This window comes from Bos indicus x Bos taurus, chromosome 25 (assembly GCF_003369695.1).
Source record: "Bos indicus x Bos taurus breed Angus x Brahman F1 hybrid chromosome 25, Bos_hybrid_MaternalHap_v2.0, whole genome shotgun sequence".
Classification (NCBI taxonomy): domain Eukaryota; kingdom Metazoa; phylum Chordata; class Mammalia; order Artiodactyla; family Bovidae; genus Bos; species Bos indicus x Bos taurus.
Genome location: NC_040100.1, coordinates 32443217 through 32463061, shown reverse-complemented (window position 1 = coordinate 32463061; position 19845 = coordinate 32443217). Strand labels below are relative to the sequence as shown.

At 53.8% G+C, this 19845-nt stretch overlaps 1 protein-coding gene across 1 annotated transcript in view; it reads right to left on the bottom strand.

The window, feature by feature from the left end:
- LOC113883389 overlaps positions 1-19845 on the bottom strand; it is a 140794-nt gene that overhangs the window by 28564 nt on the left and 92385 nt on the right. Inside the window, exons 36-45 of the mRNA XM_027527059.1 lie at positions 19434-19565; positions 18431-18580; positions 15660-15867; positions 12557-12723; positions 11109-11221; positions 9997-10078; positions 6411-6548; positions 3841-4015; positions 1533-1654; positions 850-990 (exon numbers count right to left, since the gene is read on the bottom strand). Of these exons, the coding sequence (XP_027382860.1) occupies positions 850-990; positions 1533-1654; positions 3841-4015; positions 6411-6548; positions 9997-10078; positions 11109-11221; positions 12557-12723; positions 15660-15867; positions 18431-18580; positions 19434-19565 (1428 nt within the window). The remainder of the gene's footprint in view (positions 1-849; positions 991-1532; positions 1655-3840; positions 4016-6410; positions 6549-9996; positions 10079-11108; positions 11222-12556; positions 12724-15659; positions 15868-18430; positions 18581-19433; positions 19566-19845) is intronic.

Here is a 19845-nt window from a genome sequence, read left to right as displayed (position 1 = left end):
CAACCCGTGATGTTTTGCTATGGCAGCCCCGAGCTAAGACAGTTGGTCTCCCTGCTCACCGGGCCCCACCCCAACATTTCCTCCGTGCTGGTCTTAACTGCCTCTGGCTCCTCCTGAAGCTCCCAGCCTGTTCCCATCTCAGGGCCTTTGCACTCGCTGCTCCTCCAGCTCGTCCGGGCTCCTCTTCATCCGCGGGTCCTCAGCTGACAAGCCGCCTCCTCCACGAAGCCCTCTCTGATCACCCCATCTAAAGTCCCCTCCCCACCGGACCCCAGTGATTCTCTTAGTACCCTCCTTACTTTCTTTATAGGGCTTATCACAACTCTTAATTTTTTATTCATTCATTCTCTTGAGTTCTGGTCTTTTTGCCTGGCACACACTGGCCTACTGTCTCCCATTTCACAGAAAAAAAACCCCCAGGCTTAAAGAGGTGCTGAAGACTGCCCAGAGCCTCCCAGTCAGATGCAGAGTCCAAGCTGCCCTATGTGAACCCCTGCAGTGACCAATTAAACAAACCAGCGCATCAGTGATGAACCAGACATGCTCGAGAACTGCTCCTCCCCCTAAAATGAGCTTTATCAACGCAGGGACTACACCCGCATCTCAACACGACCTGGAACACATTAGGTGCTTAATACAGTCCCAGTGAAGGAATGAATGCATCAAGGCCCCCCCGGGGTTCCAAGCTTCAGGACACTGTGATTCCAGAGACGTCCTCGTCTCTGATGGACAAACAAGATCCTCCTCCCCCGCACATGGTCCCAGATGTCCCACCCATGGCCTCAGCCACGCGGCTCACCCACCCCCAAGAGCCGTCTACCCAGGGCCCCGTGGCTGCTCCCCGCTCACCTGCCAGCTCTGCCTGCCGCCCCTGCTCTCAGCAAGGCCACTGGCCTCGGCCTGCCGCCAGGAGAGGCTGAAAGGGTGAGCCAGGGCCAGGCGGGCGGCCAGCTTGCCCTTCCCCAGCCGCAGAGAGGAGGACAGCGCCACCTGGGGAGGGGACAGGCTGAGCGGGAGGCCTCCCCCAGAGAGGGCCTCTCCACCACCCAGCACAGGTCACCTCCTTCATCAGGGTCAAGGGAGTGAGGACTGCTGGCCCACCACTGGGGGAGGCCCTCTGGGAGCTTCAGCCCATTTTTCAGAGGAGTAACTTGAGGATTGGAGAGCAGGAGATAGGGACAAGCATACGACAGAGAGGGGACTGGGGGTTAGAAGCATTTCATGGATCTGAATCCCAGCCCTGCCTTTCAGTAGCCCCATTCCCCTCTGAGCTTCAGTTTCATCTATGAAAGGGGGCTGGCCTGCCTGGCACACAAGAGGCCGTCGGCATCAGCCACTGGTCTTCCTGTTATCATCCAGGTGGTGCTGGGACCCAGGCTCCCTCCTCCCCGCCAGTGCTCTTCCCGTGGTCCTTTGGGGACCGGGGCTCAGCCCATTTGGACCCATAATGCTCCTGGGCAGGGCAGGGCCCCGAATGTCCCACTCAGGCCACAAGGTGGGCTTCCCAGGTCCTGTTCCAGCCCAACACCTACCTGGTCCTTGCCGTCCCAGGCCACAACCAGGTCATCCTGGTGACGGCGTGCTGAATGCTCGGAGGTCAGGCGGAAGCTGCAGTGCCATGGAAGGGGCAGGGGCAGCGGGTGGGTGAGCTCCACTGGGCAGGGAGGGGCGTACAGGGAGGGGGGCATCAGCTTGAGGCCAAGAGGGTGCCAGGGGCCACTTTGGGGCCACACACGCACGTAATCTGCACAAAATTCAGAAGCTGTCCCCTCACTTGGTCCCCATGCCACTCAACAGTCCATCAGCATCCCCATGAGAGCCCCATTCCAGGACTTCAAGAAGCCTTGTATCTCCTCCATCAGGAGGTGGAATTTGTTGCCCTGGCCCTGGAACCTGGGCTGGCCTCGTGACTGGCTTGTAGAGTTTGGTGAAGTTGACACTGCAAATCCCCAGCTTCAGCCTTAAGGCCTCAGCTCCATCTGGCTCTCTGGGACCCCTGCCCAGCCATGGTGAGATTAAACCCAGGCTGGCCTGCCGGACGCTGACACCACACAGAGGAGAGCCTGGATGTTTCAGCAGAGACTGTCCCAGACCAGGCGACAGCCAACCAGCCCGTGAACAAGTAAGAAAGTTCAGCCAAAATCAGCAGCACCACCTATCCAAGTTAGCGCCTGACCCTGATGCATGAGCAAGACCAGAGAGCTGCCCACAGGCTTGTTAGCAGTGATGAATTCTTACTTCTGTAAGTCACTGAGTTTGGGGTCATTCGTTACACAGCAGTAGCTGACGGATATGCCTTCCAATATCACTCTCAGGCCCCTCACACACGATTACCCCGGCCATTTTGAATGGCCACACCCGGCCACACCCCGGCCACACCCCGGCCACACCCGCCTGGTCACACTCAGCTGCCCCATGTTCTCGTTCCATCCTGGGGTACGACACAGCCCATGGCTGAGGCCTCACGGCCTCCTTGCCCTCGATTTTCTTCCTTCATCTCTGAAGCCTGAGTCCAGCTGCCCTGACCTCTGGCACCATCTAACTCCATCCCATAAGGCCACCAACTGCTCCTGCCTTCCTAGACCCCCCAGAGCAGGAGTCCACCTGAGACTCTGCTGCAGACAAAGACCACCTTTGAACCCTCTGGAAGGGGACTGTTCCTACATGGATCCTGGGGAGCTGTGTCCAGAGACAGTGGCTGTAAGCTGGTTCTCAAGGCATCATCTGGTCACCAGTCCAGGAGCACTGACCACACGCAGAGCCGCAACCCCTCACTCCCTCTGCCCCTGACCCGCTGGTTTCTGCGCCCAGTAACCACACAGCAGGGTCCACAGGCTGCTCAGCCCATCCACGGACCCCCGAGCATGCACACACTCACACACGCACACACGGGCACGCACGACAAACACTGCCCTGGCGTGCTGAGGATCCTCTTTTTCTCTCTGCTTTGAGGGCACACATGTGGCAACCCTGACCCGGGGAACCCCACTGGGCCACCCAGCAAGCCGTGCCCGCCCCGGGCCAGGGTCTGCACTGCGTCTCCCGCTTGGCAGGCCAGCAGGTCAGTTTCTGCTCTGTGTACGCAGACTCCTCAAACACGAATTGACAGCCCGTGTGTCTGCATGGCCCTTGGGGATGGGGCTGTTTCCTGGAGAGCCTCAGGGGGTCACGGGTGCCCCTGCTGGGGCCACACTCACCTCCCTTGCCAACCTGCAGTCTGTCAGCCTCAGCTTGCAAGCCCTCGGGGATGCAGGGGGTTGCCACATCTTCCACACGCTAACCTTGCCTTCCTGCCTTATCATACCCAGGATAAACCCCAACTCCTGGTCAGAGGCTGAGACCCTGTGTGTCCTGGCTCCCCTAACCTCTCCCACCTCATCTCCCCTCTGCTCCTCCCGTCAGTCCACTCCAGCCACACTGACCTTGCTGCTATTCTTCCAGCCACAAAACCTATTCCCACCCCAGGGCCTTTGCACCTGCTGTTCCTCCTCTTCCGCCCACGATGATCTCCCCAGAGCTTCACCTTGTCACTCGGGGCTCAGCTTGAAAGTCACCTCCTGAGACAAGCCTTCCCAGACCACCCACCTGGAGGAGCTCCACCCCCTCCACCCCCAAAACCAAACCCTGCTTGTTTTCATAGGCGTTCTCACTCCTGGAGACACTCTGATGTTATCTTGTTCGGTGTGTGTCCCTGCTCACAGCCCTCCTCCCTGAGATCTGGGACCTGGGCCATGCTGCTTCCCAATGGACCCCCAGTGCCTAGAACAGTTACTGGGATAAGCAAGCACTCAGTGATGATGCTGAGTGAATGGGTGAATGCGTGGCACCTGGGAGACTCACCCTGCAGACCAAGGGTCCCAGCGGGCTTGAGGAAGGGCATGGAGAGGCTCCCATTGAGGCTCCCCTTGAGGGCCACACCCTGCCCGTCCCACAGCACCGTGTGGTGCAGGACTTGGGTGCCACGGGCTCGCTCGTATGAGGTCTGAAGGACCAGCTCCCCAGGAAGGGCGTGGAACTGGGGGAAAAAAAAAAGATGGAGCTGGGTCACTGGGGAGCCCAGCCCATGTTTCTGCTGAGGGTAGCAAAGGAGAACAGCTTTCAGAAAAGGAAAGACAAGAAGCAAAGCTCTAATTGTTTACTGGGCTGGTAGATGACGTAAAGGAGTGGAGCAAGGGGGCAGAAGGGCTATGACAAACCAGAGGCTGACGCCCCCTGTAAAGAGGACAGCCGCCTCTCAGCTCCACTTCCAAGCTGTGTGGCCTTGGGCTAGTTTCCCAACCTCTCTGAACCTCAGTTTCCTCATCTATAAACTGGGGTAAGAATAATAGTGCTGACTTCGGTGAGACGAGGGGAGTGATGTGCTCAGCTCAGGGCTGGACCCACGGACGGTGCCACGAGGGGCTGCTGTGGTTGGTAGAAGGATTTCTCAAACATTTAATGAGCTGGTGTGATGTTCCTGACCCAGGGCTGGGGGTTGGGGGACAAAGATAACCAAGACTGACCGTGGCCCTTCAGGGACTCCAGGCTGGTAGGGAGACAGTCACAGAATTAGGAAATGGTGGGGCAAGGTGACAAGAGAAGCCATGGAAGATATTCAAGGGGGAAAAGGAATACAGAGAAACAGGCTGCTTGACAAAATAGGGAAGGGCATTCTAGGCAGAAGGAACAGCCTGTGCGAAGGCTCAGCAAGGGGCACTCTCCCTGCTCTTGGGTGCCACAGGAGGATGGTGGAGGAGACTTTTAGGGGGAGGAAGGGAGTTTACTCTTAAATGTCTCTAAAGCCCATCACCACTGCCGCCATCTCGGTCCAAGACACCATCATTCTTGAGACCCTTAGTTCAGTTCAGTTCAGCTCGGTCACTCAGTTGTGTCTGACTCTTTGCAACCCCATGGACTACAGCACACCAGGCCTCCCTGTCCATCACCAACTCCCAGAGTCTACTCAAACTCATGTCCATTGAGTCGGTGATGCCATCCAACCATCTCATCCTCTATTGTCCCCTTCTCCTCCCACCTTCAATCTTTCCCAGCATCAGGGTCTTTTCCAATGAGTCAGTTCTTTGCATCAGGTGGCCAAAGGACTAGAGTTTCAGCTTCAGCATCAGTCACTCCAATGAATATTCAGGAGTGATTTCCTTTATGATTGACTGGCTTGATTTCCTTACAGTCCAAGGGACTCTCAAGAGTCTTCTTCAACACCACAGTTCAAAAGCATCAATTCTTCGGTGCTCAGCTTTCTTTATAGTCCAACTCTCACATCCATACATGACTACTGGAAAAATCATAGCTTTGACCAGACAGACCTTTGTTGGTAATGTCTCTTCTTTTTAATATGCTGTCTAGGTTGGTCATAGCTTTTCTTCCAAGGAGCAAGCATCTTTTAATTTCATGGCTGCAGTCACCATCCACTTGAGACTCTGCTGCCCCCTGTAGGTCACTCACTACACAGCAGCCAGAGGAGTCTGAAAGCACCCTTTGGATCAGGTCCTCAAAGGCTTCCAATTTCAGAGAGGATACAATCCCAACTCCTCTCTGTGGCCTGATGCACCCTGCATGATTAGATTTGCACTCCTGCCTGCTCTTTCCCCCTCACCCACTCTGCTCCAGCACAGTGGCCGTTCCTCAAACGTGCCAACGTCATTCCTGCCCCAGGCCCTTTGCACATCTCGTTCCCTCTGCCTGGAAGGCCCTGTCACCAGGTTTCCAAATGGTTAACTCACCTCCTTAGTGGGGCCTTTGCTGGCCACCTAAACAGCTCCCCAGTCATTCCCGCTCATATCACCCCATACTGCAGGCAGGTTCTTTACCATCTGAGCCACCAGGGAAGCCCTTTTCTATAGTATGTATCAGCGTCTGGTATATTTTTCTTATTTGATTTTCTTTTTGTTGTTGATCAGTCTCCCCACTTGTGGTTGTTTCTTAGTCACCAAGTCGTGTCTGATTCCTGCATGACCCCGTGGACCATAGCCCACCAGGCTCCTCTGTCCATGGGGTTTTTCAGGCAAGAATAGTGGAGCGGGTTGCCATTTCCTTCTTCAGGGGATCTCCCTGATGCGTCTCCTGCCCATGTCTCTGATGCTTTGCAGGTGCAGTCTCCCTACTAGACTACATTTGATGAGAGGACGGACTCATCAGTCTGCTCTAAGCAACATCGCCAGCTTCTGGAACAGTGTCTGGCCTGGCACCTAGTAGATGCTCAGTAAATAACATGAAAGGGAGGGAGCGGGGAAGGGAAGAAGGGACATTGAGACCAGCTGAGAATCCATTCCAGCAAATTTTGCCCACATCACAGCCCTGCCTGCAGTGGATCCTCCCAGGAAACCGGACAATTCCTCTTTTCTCAATGGGCTGCCCCAGGAACATCCCCCCGTCCCCCCGCCGCCAAGCCTGCCCTGGCCTCCTCCACGCACCTGGGGGAAGTTCTGCTCCAGCTTGATGATGTTGGTAAGGCTGTTCTTCGCAGCTGCGAGCCCAGCACCCATGTGGAAATGATGCTCCTCCACCATCAACACAAATGTGCCCTCGGCTCCACCCTCAGAGTATCGTAGCTGGGTCAGAAGGAAAGCAAGGCGGATTTCCTCAGCCAAGTCTCTGATAGAACATTCAGGAAGGTGCTGGAAGTATTCTCTGCCTCCCAAAGCCCCCAGACTTAAAGACCCACAGCTCCCTGGATGAGATGCATTGGGATGACATGAGGTCCATGAAGGATCCCCTGGAGGAGGTCATGGCAACCCACTCCAGTATCCTTGCCTGGAGAATCCCATGGACAGAGGAAACTGGTGGGCTGCAGTCAATGGGGTCGCAAAGAGTCAGACATGACTGAAGCGACTTAGCACGCACGAGGGTCCTAAGCTCAGGTTAGACCCCCAGGTGTGGCCAGGACAAGCATCTCCCACGCCCTTCATGCTCTAACACTGACTTGCAGGTGGCGACCAGCCTGCAGCAGGCAGGCATTCTAATTATCACTGTAAATGGGAGGGGGCAGTCTGGAGCAGAGGACAGCACACAGACGGTGCATCAGACAGGCCAGGACCCAGCTCTGGCTCTTCCAAGCATGGGGTGAGTGACCTCTAGCTAGTTCCGTAACCCCCAAGGACTTCACTCTCTAACCAGATAAACTGGGATGATGAAACGCACTTTATTAATGTGTTGATATGGACCCTATGTGAAATCATGTGCTAATTTACAGGCTGGTTGAAGAGCAGAATCACTCAGGGCACATGCTAGAAATATAGACTCTGGGCCCCCACCTAAGACCTGTAAAAAGAGAGCCTCTAGAAACTGGGTCAAGAATTGGTATTTCTAAGAGCTTTCCAGAAACATCATTAATTTAGTGACTCCCCTGTCAAAAATGTCCAACCTGAATCACACCTTACGCAAGCAACCTGACAAATTCAAACAGAGCATTTTTGCAAATGATTGCTTGGACACTGCAAAATCATCCACGTGAAAGTTTTCTTTCTTTTTAAAAATTGAACGTTAGTTGATTTACAATATTGTGTTAGTTTCAGGTATACAGCTTCAGATTCTTTTCCATGATAGGTTATTATAAGATACTGATTACAGTCCCTGTGTATACAGTAAATCCTTGTTGCTCAATACAGGAGTTCTTCTTTAAGGTGGTTAATGATAAGAAATGTTTAGGGGGAAGTATATCAGTATCAGGAACTTACTTTGAAATGCATTAAAAATTAAGATGGGTGGAGAGCTGTGTGATAAAGTAAAGCGAAATATGAATGAAAAAATCCAGGTAACAGGTATGTGGGCATTCACAAGGAAGCTGTTTGAATCTTTCAGTGTCTGAGAAATATAATAATAAAATGTTAAAGGAAAGAAAGGTAGGTGGTAGGAAGAGAATCGCTAGATCGGGGTCAGTCTTTGCGCCAAATTCGGCTCACTGCCTGCTTTGTAAATAAAGTTTTATTGGAACACAGCCAAGCCCATTTATTTACATATCATCTATGGCTGCTGTTTTGTTATAATGCAAAATTGAGTAGTGGCAGCAGAGAGGGTATTGGGTATAAAGGCTAAAATATTTATTATCTGGCCTTTTACAGTAAAAGCTTGCACACCTCTGTCCTAGATGTTAAGAAACTAAAGAGACAGGACAACTGAATGCCCGGGGTGATCTTGAACTGCATCCCAGATTTAAAACAAACAAAACAGCTCAGAAGGACCTTATTGAGAAAGCAGAATTACTGCACAACTGGGAATTTTTATGATGAGCTGTATACTCAACAGCGACATTATGTCACATGTTAAATTTCCTGGATTTGGTAATTCTACTGTGTTATACAAGAAAATACCCTTGTTATAGGAAACACCAGCTGCAGTATTTATGAGTAGGGACATGCCTCCAGAAACAGCTCAATATTAGTCACAGTACAAAAATATGTGTGTGAATATATACAAGTATATAACCTATGTAAATATAAATAGAAAGACGTGGCAAGATATTAAGACTTGGTGATATAAGATAAATACCAGGGATGTTCGTACAGCGAGGTGGCTGCCGTTAACCCTGCTGGATGATGTATTTGAGAGCTGGTAAGAATGGTACGAGAGAACCAGAGTCACAGATGCAAGAACGAAACTTACGGTTACCAAGGGAAAGGAGGGATAAATCGGGAGGCTGGGACAGATGTATACGCACTGCCAGAGATGAAACAGGGAACTGGGAAGAACCTACTGTACGGCACAGGGAGCTCTACTCAATACTCTGTAGTGACCTTATACGGGAATAAAACCTAAACAAGAGTGAATATATGTATATGGATAAGTGATTCACTTTGCTGTACAGCAGAAACTAAACGTGTAAATCAACTATATTCCAATAAAATTAATTTTAAAAAAGAGAGCGAAGAGATCGTAACAGTTGTCATCACAAGATTTTTTTTTCCTTTTCTTTTTCTATCTCTCTCTGAGATAACAGATTTAACTAACTCTTTACAGTCATTTCACAGTAGATGCAAGTCAGATTAATGTGCTGTACACGCTAACAGTGCTGTACGTCAATTACATCTTAATAAAACTGGGGGGAAAACCAGTTGGTAAATGGTCACTGCCCTATAGTAGCTTTTCTATAGGTTGGAAATTATTGAAAAGAAAGATTGGGGGAAAACTAAGAGGTTCCTTGAGTGATGGTGAGTGAAGTCTGCAGAGCTCTGAGATTGTGTGTGAGGTGCTGGTACACAGCCGGGCACACAGTAGGTGCTCTATAAACAAAGTCAGCCTGGGCCAAGGCCGGTGGGGGGTGCTTTTTACAAAGCTGGGTGGCTGGCAGGATAAGGAAGCGGCCAACTGGTGTGTGTGCTCACTCATCCACTCATCCATTCATTCATTCATTCCCTCCCTGTCTCTCACTAAGCACCTACTATATGCTGGGCCCTAGGTCAGGTCCTGGGCACACCTTCCAGGATCTCCTGCTTCGGGGAGGGGGAGCAGACAGAAAGAAACACTGGCAAGCACTGAGGGAAGGGAATCGCAGCTCTCACGGGCCCTCCTGTCCACGCCCAGCACCCCAGACGCTACTCAGAGCAGATGCCTGAGATAGTGATATCCCGGGGTTCCAGGTGAACACAGGACTTGTGGACACAGGGCAGGAAGCCACGCAGAGGCCGTGGGAAAGGCAGATGGAGCACCTGGGGGGTGAGGCTGGCTCAGCTCAAAGGCCGCGTCATCCAGCGCCCAGGAGCGTGCCAGGCTGGGGGGAGGTGGCGCCAGGCACTGGTGGGCAAGACTCCCCTGGCTCCTGGGGGTCTCGTGGGCCCCGGTGGGGGCTGCAAGGCCGGCCCAGGAATGTAAACCCGGGCCTGTTTGGGAAACCTGGAGCCGGGGGTTTCCGAGGGTGGCCCAGCGGGGCCTGCTGCAGGCCGGGGGACACATGTGATGTGTTATCACTCCGCAGCGGCGGGGCCGGCCTGCGCGGCCCCCACCCGCCTCGGGCAGGGCATCTGGAACCAGTTAGGGGCTCAGGGGTGGCCGGGACACGGTTACCTTGGCTGAGGCGGAGGCTCTGCTGGGGCAGCGGCCAAGGAGGACAGGGAGGTGATGCTGGCCGGAGAGCCGCAGCTCTTTGCTGGAAGCAAAGAAGGCATGAGAGGCCTGGCTTGAGGGCGCCCTGTGCAGGCCGGGTCAGGACCAAGCCAACCACCCCAGCAGAGGGCTGGAGACCCAGAACATGGCAGCAACCCAATGAAGGGCTATTAACATGCCCGGAGGCCTGACAGCCGTGGGCTGCAACGATCAGGGCTGCAGCGATGCACGTTTGCATTCCAGCTTGGCCTCCGCCTGGTCCTGGCACGGTGGGCAAGTGCCTCCGTCTCCCCTCCAGCACAGGGGCTGGGTCGTACTCAGCGGCAGGTCTTCTGTGGGCCCGCCCATGGGGCCCTCTCGCTTTGGACAGCTAACTTTAAGCCTGGCCCCCTCCTGCAGCCCTGGGCTCACAGCTCCCCTCCCTCGGCTCCTCAAGCCAGGCACTCATGGCTCCCCACTGCCGCCTGCCCTGGGGGCTGCCCTGTCCGGGCGTGTCCCTACACCACGTGTGCCAACCTCAGCACGGCTGACACCGTGGGCCACACCAGTCATCGCTGTGGCCTGACCTGCGCATTACAGGACGTCTGGCAGTAGCTGTGGCCCCCGCCTGCGAGGAGCCAGTAGACCCCCCTTCCTGGCTGTAACAACCGGACCTTTCCCCAGACACTGCCCAATGCCCCAGGGTGAGAACCGCTGGTCTATATCATTACCAGCAGTTTCCTCATCGCCCTCCATCACCTGGAGCCTGGTGACCCACCTGACTTCATGGCGCCCCAGAAGGTTCCCAGACTGAAGAGCCATACTAGTTATTACTATTCGAGGCCTGGGATGCATTTAGCTTGGGAGAATAAGAACTCCTCATTCGTATCCCGAGCCCCAGAGGTCAAAGATGTTTTATTAGTTGTGTGACCTCGGGCAAGTCATTTGGCCTCTCTGAGCCTCCCTTGCCACCTCTGTGCAGTGGGGCTGTGGGGAGGGTTTGAAGCAGTGCTGTGGGTCAGGTGCTCAGCTGAGGCCTCTCCCTCACTCAGTCCTCTTCCCCTGGGGCTCCCAGAGTGTGGCAAAGCCCTCACCTGAGTGCCTGGTTGTGGCCTTGGATGTTGAGGACCAGGCTGGTTTGAGAATCGCACGTCAGCTGCAGGGAAGAATGCATCTCTTCCTTTTCCCAGAGCTCCCGGAACATGAGCTGAAGAGGGAACAGGACGGGGTGAGGGTTGGGGAGACAGGCTCGGAGGCAGGGGGGGCCTGAGGACCCTCACATCCCTGTCCGCCCACCAGCCTGGCAGGGCAGATGCCCATCAGACTCGGCCCCATCTGCCCACCCTGGCCGGCTCTCTTGCCGCAGCCCAGGTTTCCAGCCATGGGTCCCCAGTGTCCACCTGTACCCCAGACATCGGCAAAGAGCCGGCATCCTACAGACCTCCCCACCACCCAGGCTAAGGGCAGGGAAAGGGGATTCAGATGAAGTGCTGCTCAGCGGTGGGTCACGGTGACTCAGACCCTCTTCGGGAAGAGTGACATCCTGGGCCCCTGGACTCCGGGAACTGCCCCTCCTCCCACGGCAGAGGGGAGTGAGGGGCAGGAGGATTGCTGGATAGCCCCAAACAGAAGGCTGGAAAAGACTTGGATACATGTTCCATGGCTCGTGAGGGAGAGGGAGGGCCCCACTAAGCAAGCTGAGTTCACACCAAGCGCCACTGGCCCGCTGCATGGGGACTCAGCACAGTTCCTGTCTTAGAGGGTGTGGGGTGCATCTCAGGAAGGACCCACTACCAAGTCTGAGCCCCTGTTTTGATGCCTACTTGCTACATGACCTTGGGCAGGTCACCGAGAGATGGACCTGTGACCCAAGGATGCTGATGACTACAGCGGCCAGCATCACCAGCAGCATCAGAGCAGCAAAGGCTTCTGAAGCGTCGGCTCGAGCCACACACCATCCCAGGGCCATCACTGGTACTGACTCACTCCATCCTCACAACCCTCACATTAACAGTACCGCTATTACCCCATTTCACAGATGAAGAGACTGAGGGCACAGAGGGGCTAAGGAATCTGCCCAAGGACAGCCAGCCAGCAAATGACAGAGCTGGGACTGGCCTCCAGACACGGCATGTATAACAACTGTGCTGCTCTGCCTCTTACTGGGGTGTTAGGAGATGAGCCAGTGCATATGGGACCCTCAGAACAGTGCCAAGCGCGCAGTAGGTGCTGTACAAATGCAAGCTGGGCTTTGATTCTGATTAAAAGGCAGAAGCGTGGAAAGGACACAGGACCAGGAGCTGGAACGCAGGTGCAGGAGCCCATCCACACCGGCCCCACGGCGGGGAGCACAGAGGCCGCTGGTTACAATTATCATCATTATTAATAAAGCCTTTGCAAACTGTAAAGTGCTGGACAGACACAAGGCAAGACCATTCGCATCAACTGTGCACAGTGGTCCTCTGCCCCTGGGAACAGGATGGGAGTTGACAGAATTAGCAGGGGAGTCTGCCCCTGCCTGGGCTGGCCACCCACGCCTCACCTGGCTGGCAAAGGGCAGGCCCAGCCTCCGGAGAAGAGGTGCCGTGTGGCTGACATTCACCACCAGCTCCAGGGGGCCATTCACTGGCCGGGCCACCAGGGCTACCGCGTCCATGCTGATCCCATCGTCCCCAGCTTGGAGGACCACACGGGCCTGCGTCTGGGTCTCTAGAGACAGAGAGTGGCAAAGGCTGCTGGGAAATGGGGTTCATTTCCCTTTCCAGTTTAGGGTCGCACCCTGTGGATACCAGTGAGACTGACCTGGGCGAGCCTTTCACCTCTGAGTCCCTGTGACAGCATCTGTCGTGAGGCTCCCTCAGTCTTGGCTTGGCCAGCTCCTTCTCATTGGAATCACTGCTGCTATGACACCTCCTCTGAGCAGCCTCCCCTGACTGCCCCTCTAAACTACCTCCCAGCCCGTCCTGCTTTCTCCCTCACCAGAAGGTCAGCTCCATGAGGGCAGGACCTTTATATATTTCCTTCCCTGCTGTGACCCCAGCACTTAGTACCACCCCAGACACATCACAAGTGCCCAGAACCTAATGAGGGAGTGAACAAATCAATGATGCTTTTCTCCAGGGTTAATACAATATCAAATCAATATCAAATGATACTGACCTGCAGCTTGCCTGGCCCAGGCAAGGGTCTGCACCCTCCCCCAGCATGTGCAGGCATCTCTTCCAGTCCCCTGCCTCTGAGTTAGGCCACAACTCAGCTCAGCAGACAGAAGAAACTCCTCCACGAAAGATTCTGGAATCTCGCTCAGCCCCATCACCTGGGGGGCCCTCCTTGGCAGACAAGGACAAGCTGGCAACTCTGAGCCTCAATTTCCTCACCTACAGAGTGGGCATAGGCTACCCACCTCAAGAGACATCACCAAGATTAACTAAGATAACACATCTGCGTACTGGGCACATAGTAGGTCTCATGAAGGGTCTGTCTCCTTCCTTCATTATGCAGTATTCACCCATGTGCACCTACTATGTGTGGGGCGTGAGTGGGGAGCGAATACACATCCAAGGGGACTCAGTCCCCTTATGCCTGGGGAGGTTCCTGATTGTGGGGACACCAAGAATGTTGACGGGCAGAACACGCCCCCTGAGAGACAGCAGTGGGGGCGGTGAGAGGCCACCGTGGCTGAAGACCCCACCCCAGGCCTCCTGGCCCAGGAACTGGGGCCGTGCGGAATCATTCCTGGGACACCTGTCCCATCACTGACCCACCACAGCCCTGACAAACCCTTCCTCAGAGCAGTCTGTGAGACAGTCCCCTGTCTGATCCAGGCGCCTGCTTACCCTGCAGGAGGCTGAGAACCAAGGATGGAAGAGTTTGAGGCCAGAAGAGGACCATCCAGGAGACTTGGGGCCATGCAGGGATCCTGATCTCTGCCATCTACACGGGATGGCGGGGGCGGGGGTGGATCAGAGGGTGGCTCTGGAGTCACGCTGCCTGGATTCATCATGAGCCAGCTGTGTGGCATGGGACAAGTGACTCAACCTCTCTGAGCTTCTGTTCCCCCCCTGCAGAATGGGGATGGTGCTACTCACCACTCCCTGATACCCATTCACTCAACAGATGATTAACTGATCACCTACTATCTGCCACTCTGCAAACAAAGAGTGGAGTGTGGGGTGGATGGAAGGTGGCAAGTGAGAAATAAGAATATTTAAGAAGTGGGTTACACAGCTTGTTAGAAAGACAAAGTCTGGGAGAGAGGTGGGGAGAGCTGGAGGGAGGTGGGGGTGCAAATAAATAGGGGGAGAGGCAAGGCCTCAATGAGGAGATGACATTTGAGAAGCAGGTTTTGAGGGACTGCTTCCTTGTTTCTCCCACAAGGAGTCATGTGGGGAAGAGCATTCCAGGCAGAGGGAACAGCCTGTGCAAAGGTCCTGAGGCAGGAGTAAGCCTCACGTGTTGGAAGAATATCAAGGAGTGGAATGAGCAGGGGCCAGGAGAGAGGTCAGAGGGTCTGATGACCCAGAGGCCCCAGTGGGGGCTTCAAGCTTCCCTTGGTGTGAACGGGGTTGTCGAGCAGACTCACTGAGCTATGTACTGAGAGCTTGCCTCAGTGATTACATACACACAGTCACTCAATCAACGCCAGCTCTTGGGACTTCTCTGGTGGCCCAGGGGCTAAGACTCCACAAGTCCCAATGTGGGGAGCCTGGGTTTGATCCCTGGTCAGGGAACTAGATCCCACCTGCCGCAACTAAGAGCTCGCATGCTGCGACTAAAGATCCCAGGTGTCACAGCTAAGACCCAGTGTGGCCAAATAAACAAATAAAAATAAAATTCCTCATTAAAAAAAAACCAAACCAAACAATAACAAAAACACTGACTCTTATTACTGTTACCTTCCCTTCTTCCTCCAGTATGGGTTAAACTATTTCCCCTTAAAAATTATGTTTGAAGTCCTAACTCCCAGGACGTGTGGATGTGCCCTTATTTGGAAATAGGATTGGTGGCTCAGTTGGTAAAGAATCCACCTGCAATGCAGGAGACCCGGATTCAGTCCCTGGGTCGGGAAGATCCCCTGGTGAAGAAAGTAGCAACCCATTCTAGTCATCTTGCCTGAAGAATCCCATGGACAGAGCCTGGTGGGATACAGTCCACGGGGTCGCAAGAGTCGGACACAACTTAACGACTAAACACGAAGCAAGCCAAGGTGAGGTGCCGGGTTGGGATGGGCCATAATCCAATGGCTAGCATCCTTACAGAAAGAAAGGCAGACTCGAGGGCAGAAACCAGGATTATACAGCCGTAAGTGCAAGAATGCCTGGGGCTACCAGGAGCTGGCAGAGGCCAGTAAGGGTTGAATCCTAAAGACTCTGGAGGGAGCATGGCCCTGACCACACCTTATTTCTGACTTCCAGCCTTTAGAAGTTGGGAGAATAAATTTCTGTTGTTTTAAGCCACCCGTTTTATGGTACGTTCCCTTGGCCACCCCGGGAAGTGAATACCCACTCCTTTAAGAGTCAGGTTCCAAGGCCAAGGGCATCCTGGTTAGTCCTGGAACTCAGGGTCACGCCGGGCCTGAGGCTGGCGGGCAGGTGTCAGTGTAGGGGGGCCGACTCCCACTCCCGGGCAGGGTCCAGCCGCCTTACTCTGCATCTGCAGCTCGGCGCCCAGGCGGGCCTCTCCAGGGAACCCCGCCTGCCGCAGGGCCCAGCTGTTGTGCTCGCTCCAACCAGAGAACTCCAGGCGCCCATCTCGGTGATGGCAGCTCACGGAGTAGTTCAGAGACGTGGACCCCGACGAGACGCGTCCTGAATTCTCAAAGCCAGCGCCGCTGCTGTCAACGTCCGCAGAGACCTGGAACACCACCCAGGAGACGCAGGACCACCCTGAGCAGAGAAAGCCAGCCTGGCCCAGCGAGGACCCGCTCGCCCAAACCCTGGGGTCTTGTACGGTCCACACCACTGGAGTGGGAGGAACCAGGATGGAGGAACAGCTGGGTTACACCTGGCAAACTACACACGTGCTGCTTGGTACTAGAGGGCGGGGAGGTGCCTGCTGAGGAGTGATTGCTCGTGGGTAACAGGGCTCCCATCTCGGGGGGGAGGTGAAAATGCTCTGAATTAGAGAGTAGCTACACAAATTTATCAGTGTACTAAATACCTAAATTGTACAGTTTAAAATAGCTCAGGGGACTTCCCTCAAAGTCCAATGGTTAAGAATTCGCCTTCCAATGCGAAGGGTGAGGGTTCAATCCCTGGCTGGGGAACTAAGATTCTCATGGGCAAAAAACCAAAACATAAAACAGAAGCAATATTGTAAGAAATCCAACAGAGACTTTAGAAAATGGTCCGCATAAAAATATCTTTTAACAAAACAGTTCAAAGGGTAAAGATGTATTTCACCCCAACAAAAGTTAATACATTTAAAAAAAATTTTTCTCAAAAAGTTAAAAATATACAACTGGGAAGACTTTAGACAGGGTGTGAGCTCTCTAGGTCCCCTTACAGCTTACCTGATACACTGGAGTTCTCCACGGGGCCCCAAAGGCTCTGAGTTTGCAAGTTCCCCACCAATGTGCCTGTGAGTTAATCACTGAAGCCACAACAGCACATTAGCCATTACGATCAGAACACACAGTGCGTGGCAGCAGGTGGCAAGCAGATTCCTGCTTTAAGTCGCCCGCTCTATAAAGCGGGCAATGGCATCCCACTCCAATACTCTTGCCTGGAAAATCCCATGGACAGAGGAGCCTGGTAGGCTGTAGTCCATGGGGTCACTAGGAGTCAGACACGACTGAGCGGCTTCACTTTCACTTTTCACTTTCATGCATTGGAGAAGGAAATGGCAACCCACTCCAGTGTTTTTGCCTGGAGAATCCCAGGGACGGGGGAGCCTGGTGGGCTGCCGTCTCTGGGGTCGCACAGAGTCGGACACGACTGAAGTGACTTAGCAGCAGCAGCTATAAAGCAGGAGGTGTCACTCCATCGTTCAACCATGCTGACTGAACACCTACCACTTGCTGGGTACTGTTAAACCTTCGGAGGCTGCCACAGGTGAGACAGACAGAAATGTCTGAACTGTTACATTACCACGTGGAACTTAAACACCAGCAGTGGGAGTCAGGCCGGGACAACACGGAAGGCATCACGTGTCGGATGATGGGAAGTCGATGGAAAAGAGAAAGCTGGGGAGAGGCAAGGAAGGGCATGGCACAATAAAGCTGCAGCCACCGAGGCCCCTGGTCCCAGTTCCTGCTAACAGTTGGTCTTTGACCCCAGTTCCTGGCACAGAACTCGTACAGCTTTGTAGACTGAGTGATGGGGGTGACGGGAATATGACACGGAGCTCATAGGTCCCTTGGAACTTCCTGGGTGATAGAGTCTTTTGTTCTAATGAGGTGCTGCTTTAGGGGGTTCCTGGATGAGGACTTGGCCAATCGAGGTTGATTTCAAGGGTTTGACGACACGGTGGGAAGGATGGACTAGGCATTGCTTGCCAAGATGGAGAGAGACAGGGAGGGGCTGGTCTGGGGGGCTGGCCTTTCTGGTTTTGGAACAGCTAAAGTCAGAGGTGCCTTGCCAGGCATCTGAATGGAGATACAGTGGGCAGGTGGGCCTACTGATCTGGGGTTCAGGGGAGGAAGAGATGGGGGACATGGCAGTGCAGATATGCCATTGATATGAGAGACCGGTTAAGACCGTGAAGGGAATGTGTATGGACAATGTGGAAAAAGAGGGCTGAGGACGAGCTCTGGTCTGCTGGGAGTGAGGGAGGGGGCTCTAGAGGAGGAGAATGTGTAACAGTCCTGGGGGCGTGGCTGGGTGAAGGAAATGAATACTGAAAGTGAAACGTGAAGGGAAAGTCACTCAGTTGTGTCCCACTCTTTGTGACCTCATGGACTGTAGCCCCCCAGGCTCCTCTGTTCATGGGATTCTCCAGGCAAGAATACTGGCGTGGGTGGGCCTTTCTCGAGGGGATCTTCCCAACCCAGGGATCGAACCCAGGTCTCCCACATTGCAGGCGGATTCTTTACCAGCTGAGCCACCAGGGAAAAATGAGTATCAGCAGCCCCAATTTCCAGATGTAAGGCTGAGGCTCAGAGGGAGGTCTGAAGCTTGTTCTACCATCCCCTTGTCTCAGAGGTACTTCCAAAAAGGTTTGTTGAATGAATGAATGAATGATTTCCATTATCACTGCCGCTCGCCAAGGCTGACCTGAAGGGCCACTGTGTCCTCCACCCACAGCGTCTGCAGTGCAGGCATGCTGTGCTGGAGTCTGCAGCCCAGGGAGATGTGCCCTGGCCACCGAGTGAAGGTCAGCTCCTCGGATACATGTCAGGGCGGAAGACGTGGGACCAGGGCCATCAGGCCAGTTCCCAGCCCCACCAAGCTCCCCCTCACTCTGGCAGAGCCCCCACCTCTTTGCCATCCACTCCGACCCGCAGGGTGTGTCTGTAGCTGGGCCCGAGCCTCTCGTTGGTCAGGTACAGCAGGATCTGGGCTGGGAGGGCCAAGGGGTTGGGCTGAGGCAGGTTGTGTGTGAGCAGCAAGTTCACCTCCTGCTGGGTCTATAACAGAGCGAGAAAAACCAAGACTCACATGAGAGATCACCAAGAGATATTTGCACACCCGTGTTTACAGCAGCACTCTTCACAATAGCCAAAGGGTGGAAGCAACCCAAGTGTCCACTGATGGATAAATGGATCAACAAAATATGGGCCATTCATACATGCAATGCAATATTTTTCAGCCTTAAAAAGGAAGGAAATTCAGTAGAGCTGGGGGTGGGGGCGGGAAATGATGAGTTGTTGTATTGTGGGTAGTTTCAGTTTTGCAAGATGAAGAGACTTCTGGACACTGATGGTGGTGATGGCTGTACAACCACGTGAGTGTATTTAATGCCACTGAACTGTGCACTTGAAAGTGGTTACGATGGTAAATTTTGTCATGTGTATTATATCACAATGAAGATATTTAAAAAATAAAATCAGAATGTACTTACTTACTTAATTAAATATATAATAAAAAACTAGACACTACCCAAATGCTAATGATAAGACGAACAGATGAATTGTGATACCAGCACACCGTGGAATACTATACATCGGTGAAAAAGGATACAGACCACGTGAATCCCACAAACGTCATGCTGAATAAAAGAAGGCAGATGCAAAAGCGAGCAGGCTGTGTGCTTTCGTGACCATGACATTAGAAGAGTCAGATAAGCGATGGCCCCTGGGGAGTTAGGAAGGGGACGGGGCAGCTGAGGGACTTCTCCTCGGAAGTCTCATCCCTCTACTCATGGACCCTGAAGCTCTCATCTGCCAGGGTCCTCTCTGGAGCTCAGCTGGTATCCAAATGCTTCTCTCGTCAGGAGCACTTGGCCCCGGCATCCCAGGCCATCCTGGTCTGCACCCTCACCTCGGTGGTACTGAGGACAAGCAGCCCCCGTAGCGTGCTGGCATCCACGGTGACCAGCACCTGAGCGTCCATGGCCGTGGAGTTCACCACAATGTAGCCGGAGCTGTTGACTCGGCCTGGGACCCCCAGCGCCTGGAAGGGTTGAAAGAGATGGAAGTAGGACTTTTTAACTAGGGTGGGTCTCAAGTGCGCATCAGGGGTCCCATGATCTCCCTTGAACTGAAAACAAATGGGGTGAGGATGTGCCCACATGAGTCTCTACAGGAGAGGGTTTGTGACTTGGGTCAGATTTTAGGAGTGCCAGAGGGCCCCACTTCAGTAGCCCTGCACTGTCAAAAGAGCTTCCTCCGGCCCTCTTCCCCATTCCCCAAACCACAAAGATCACATCTTTATGCCCAAGAGAACCACATCC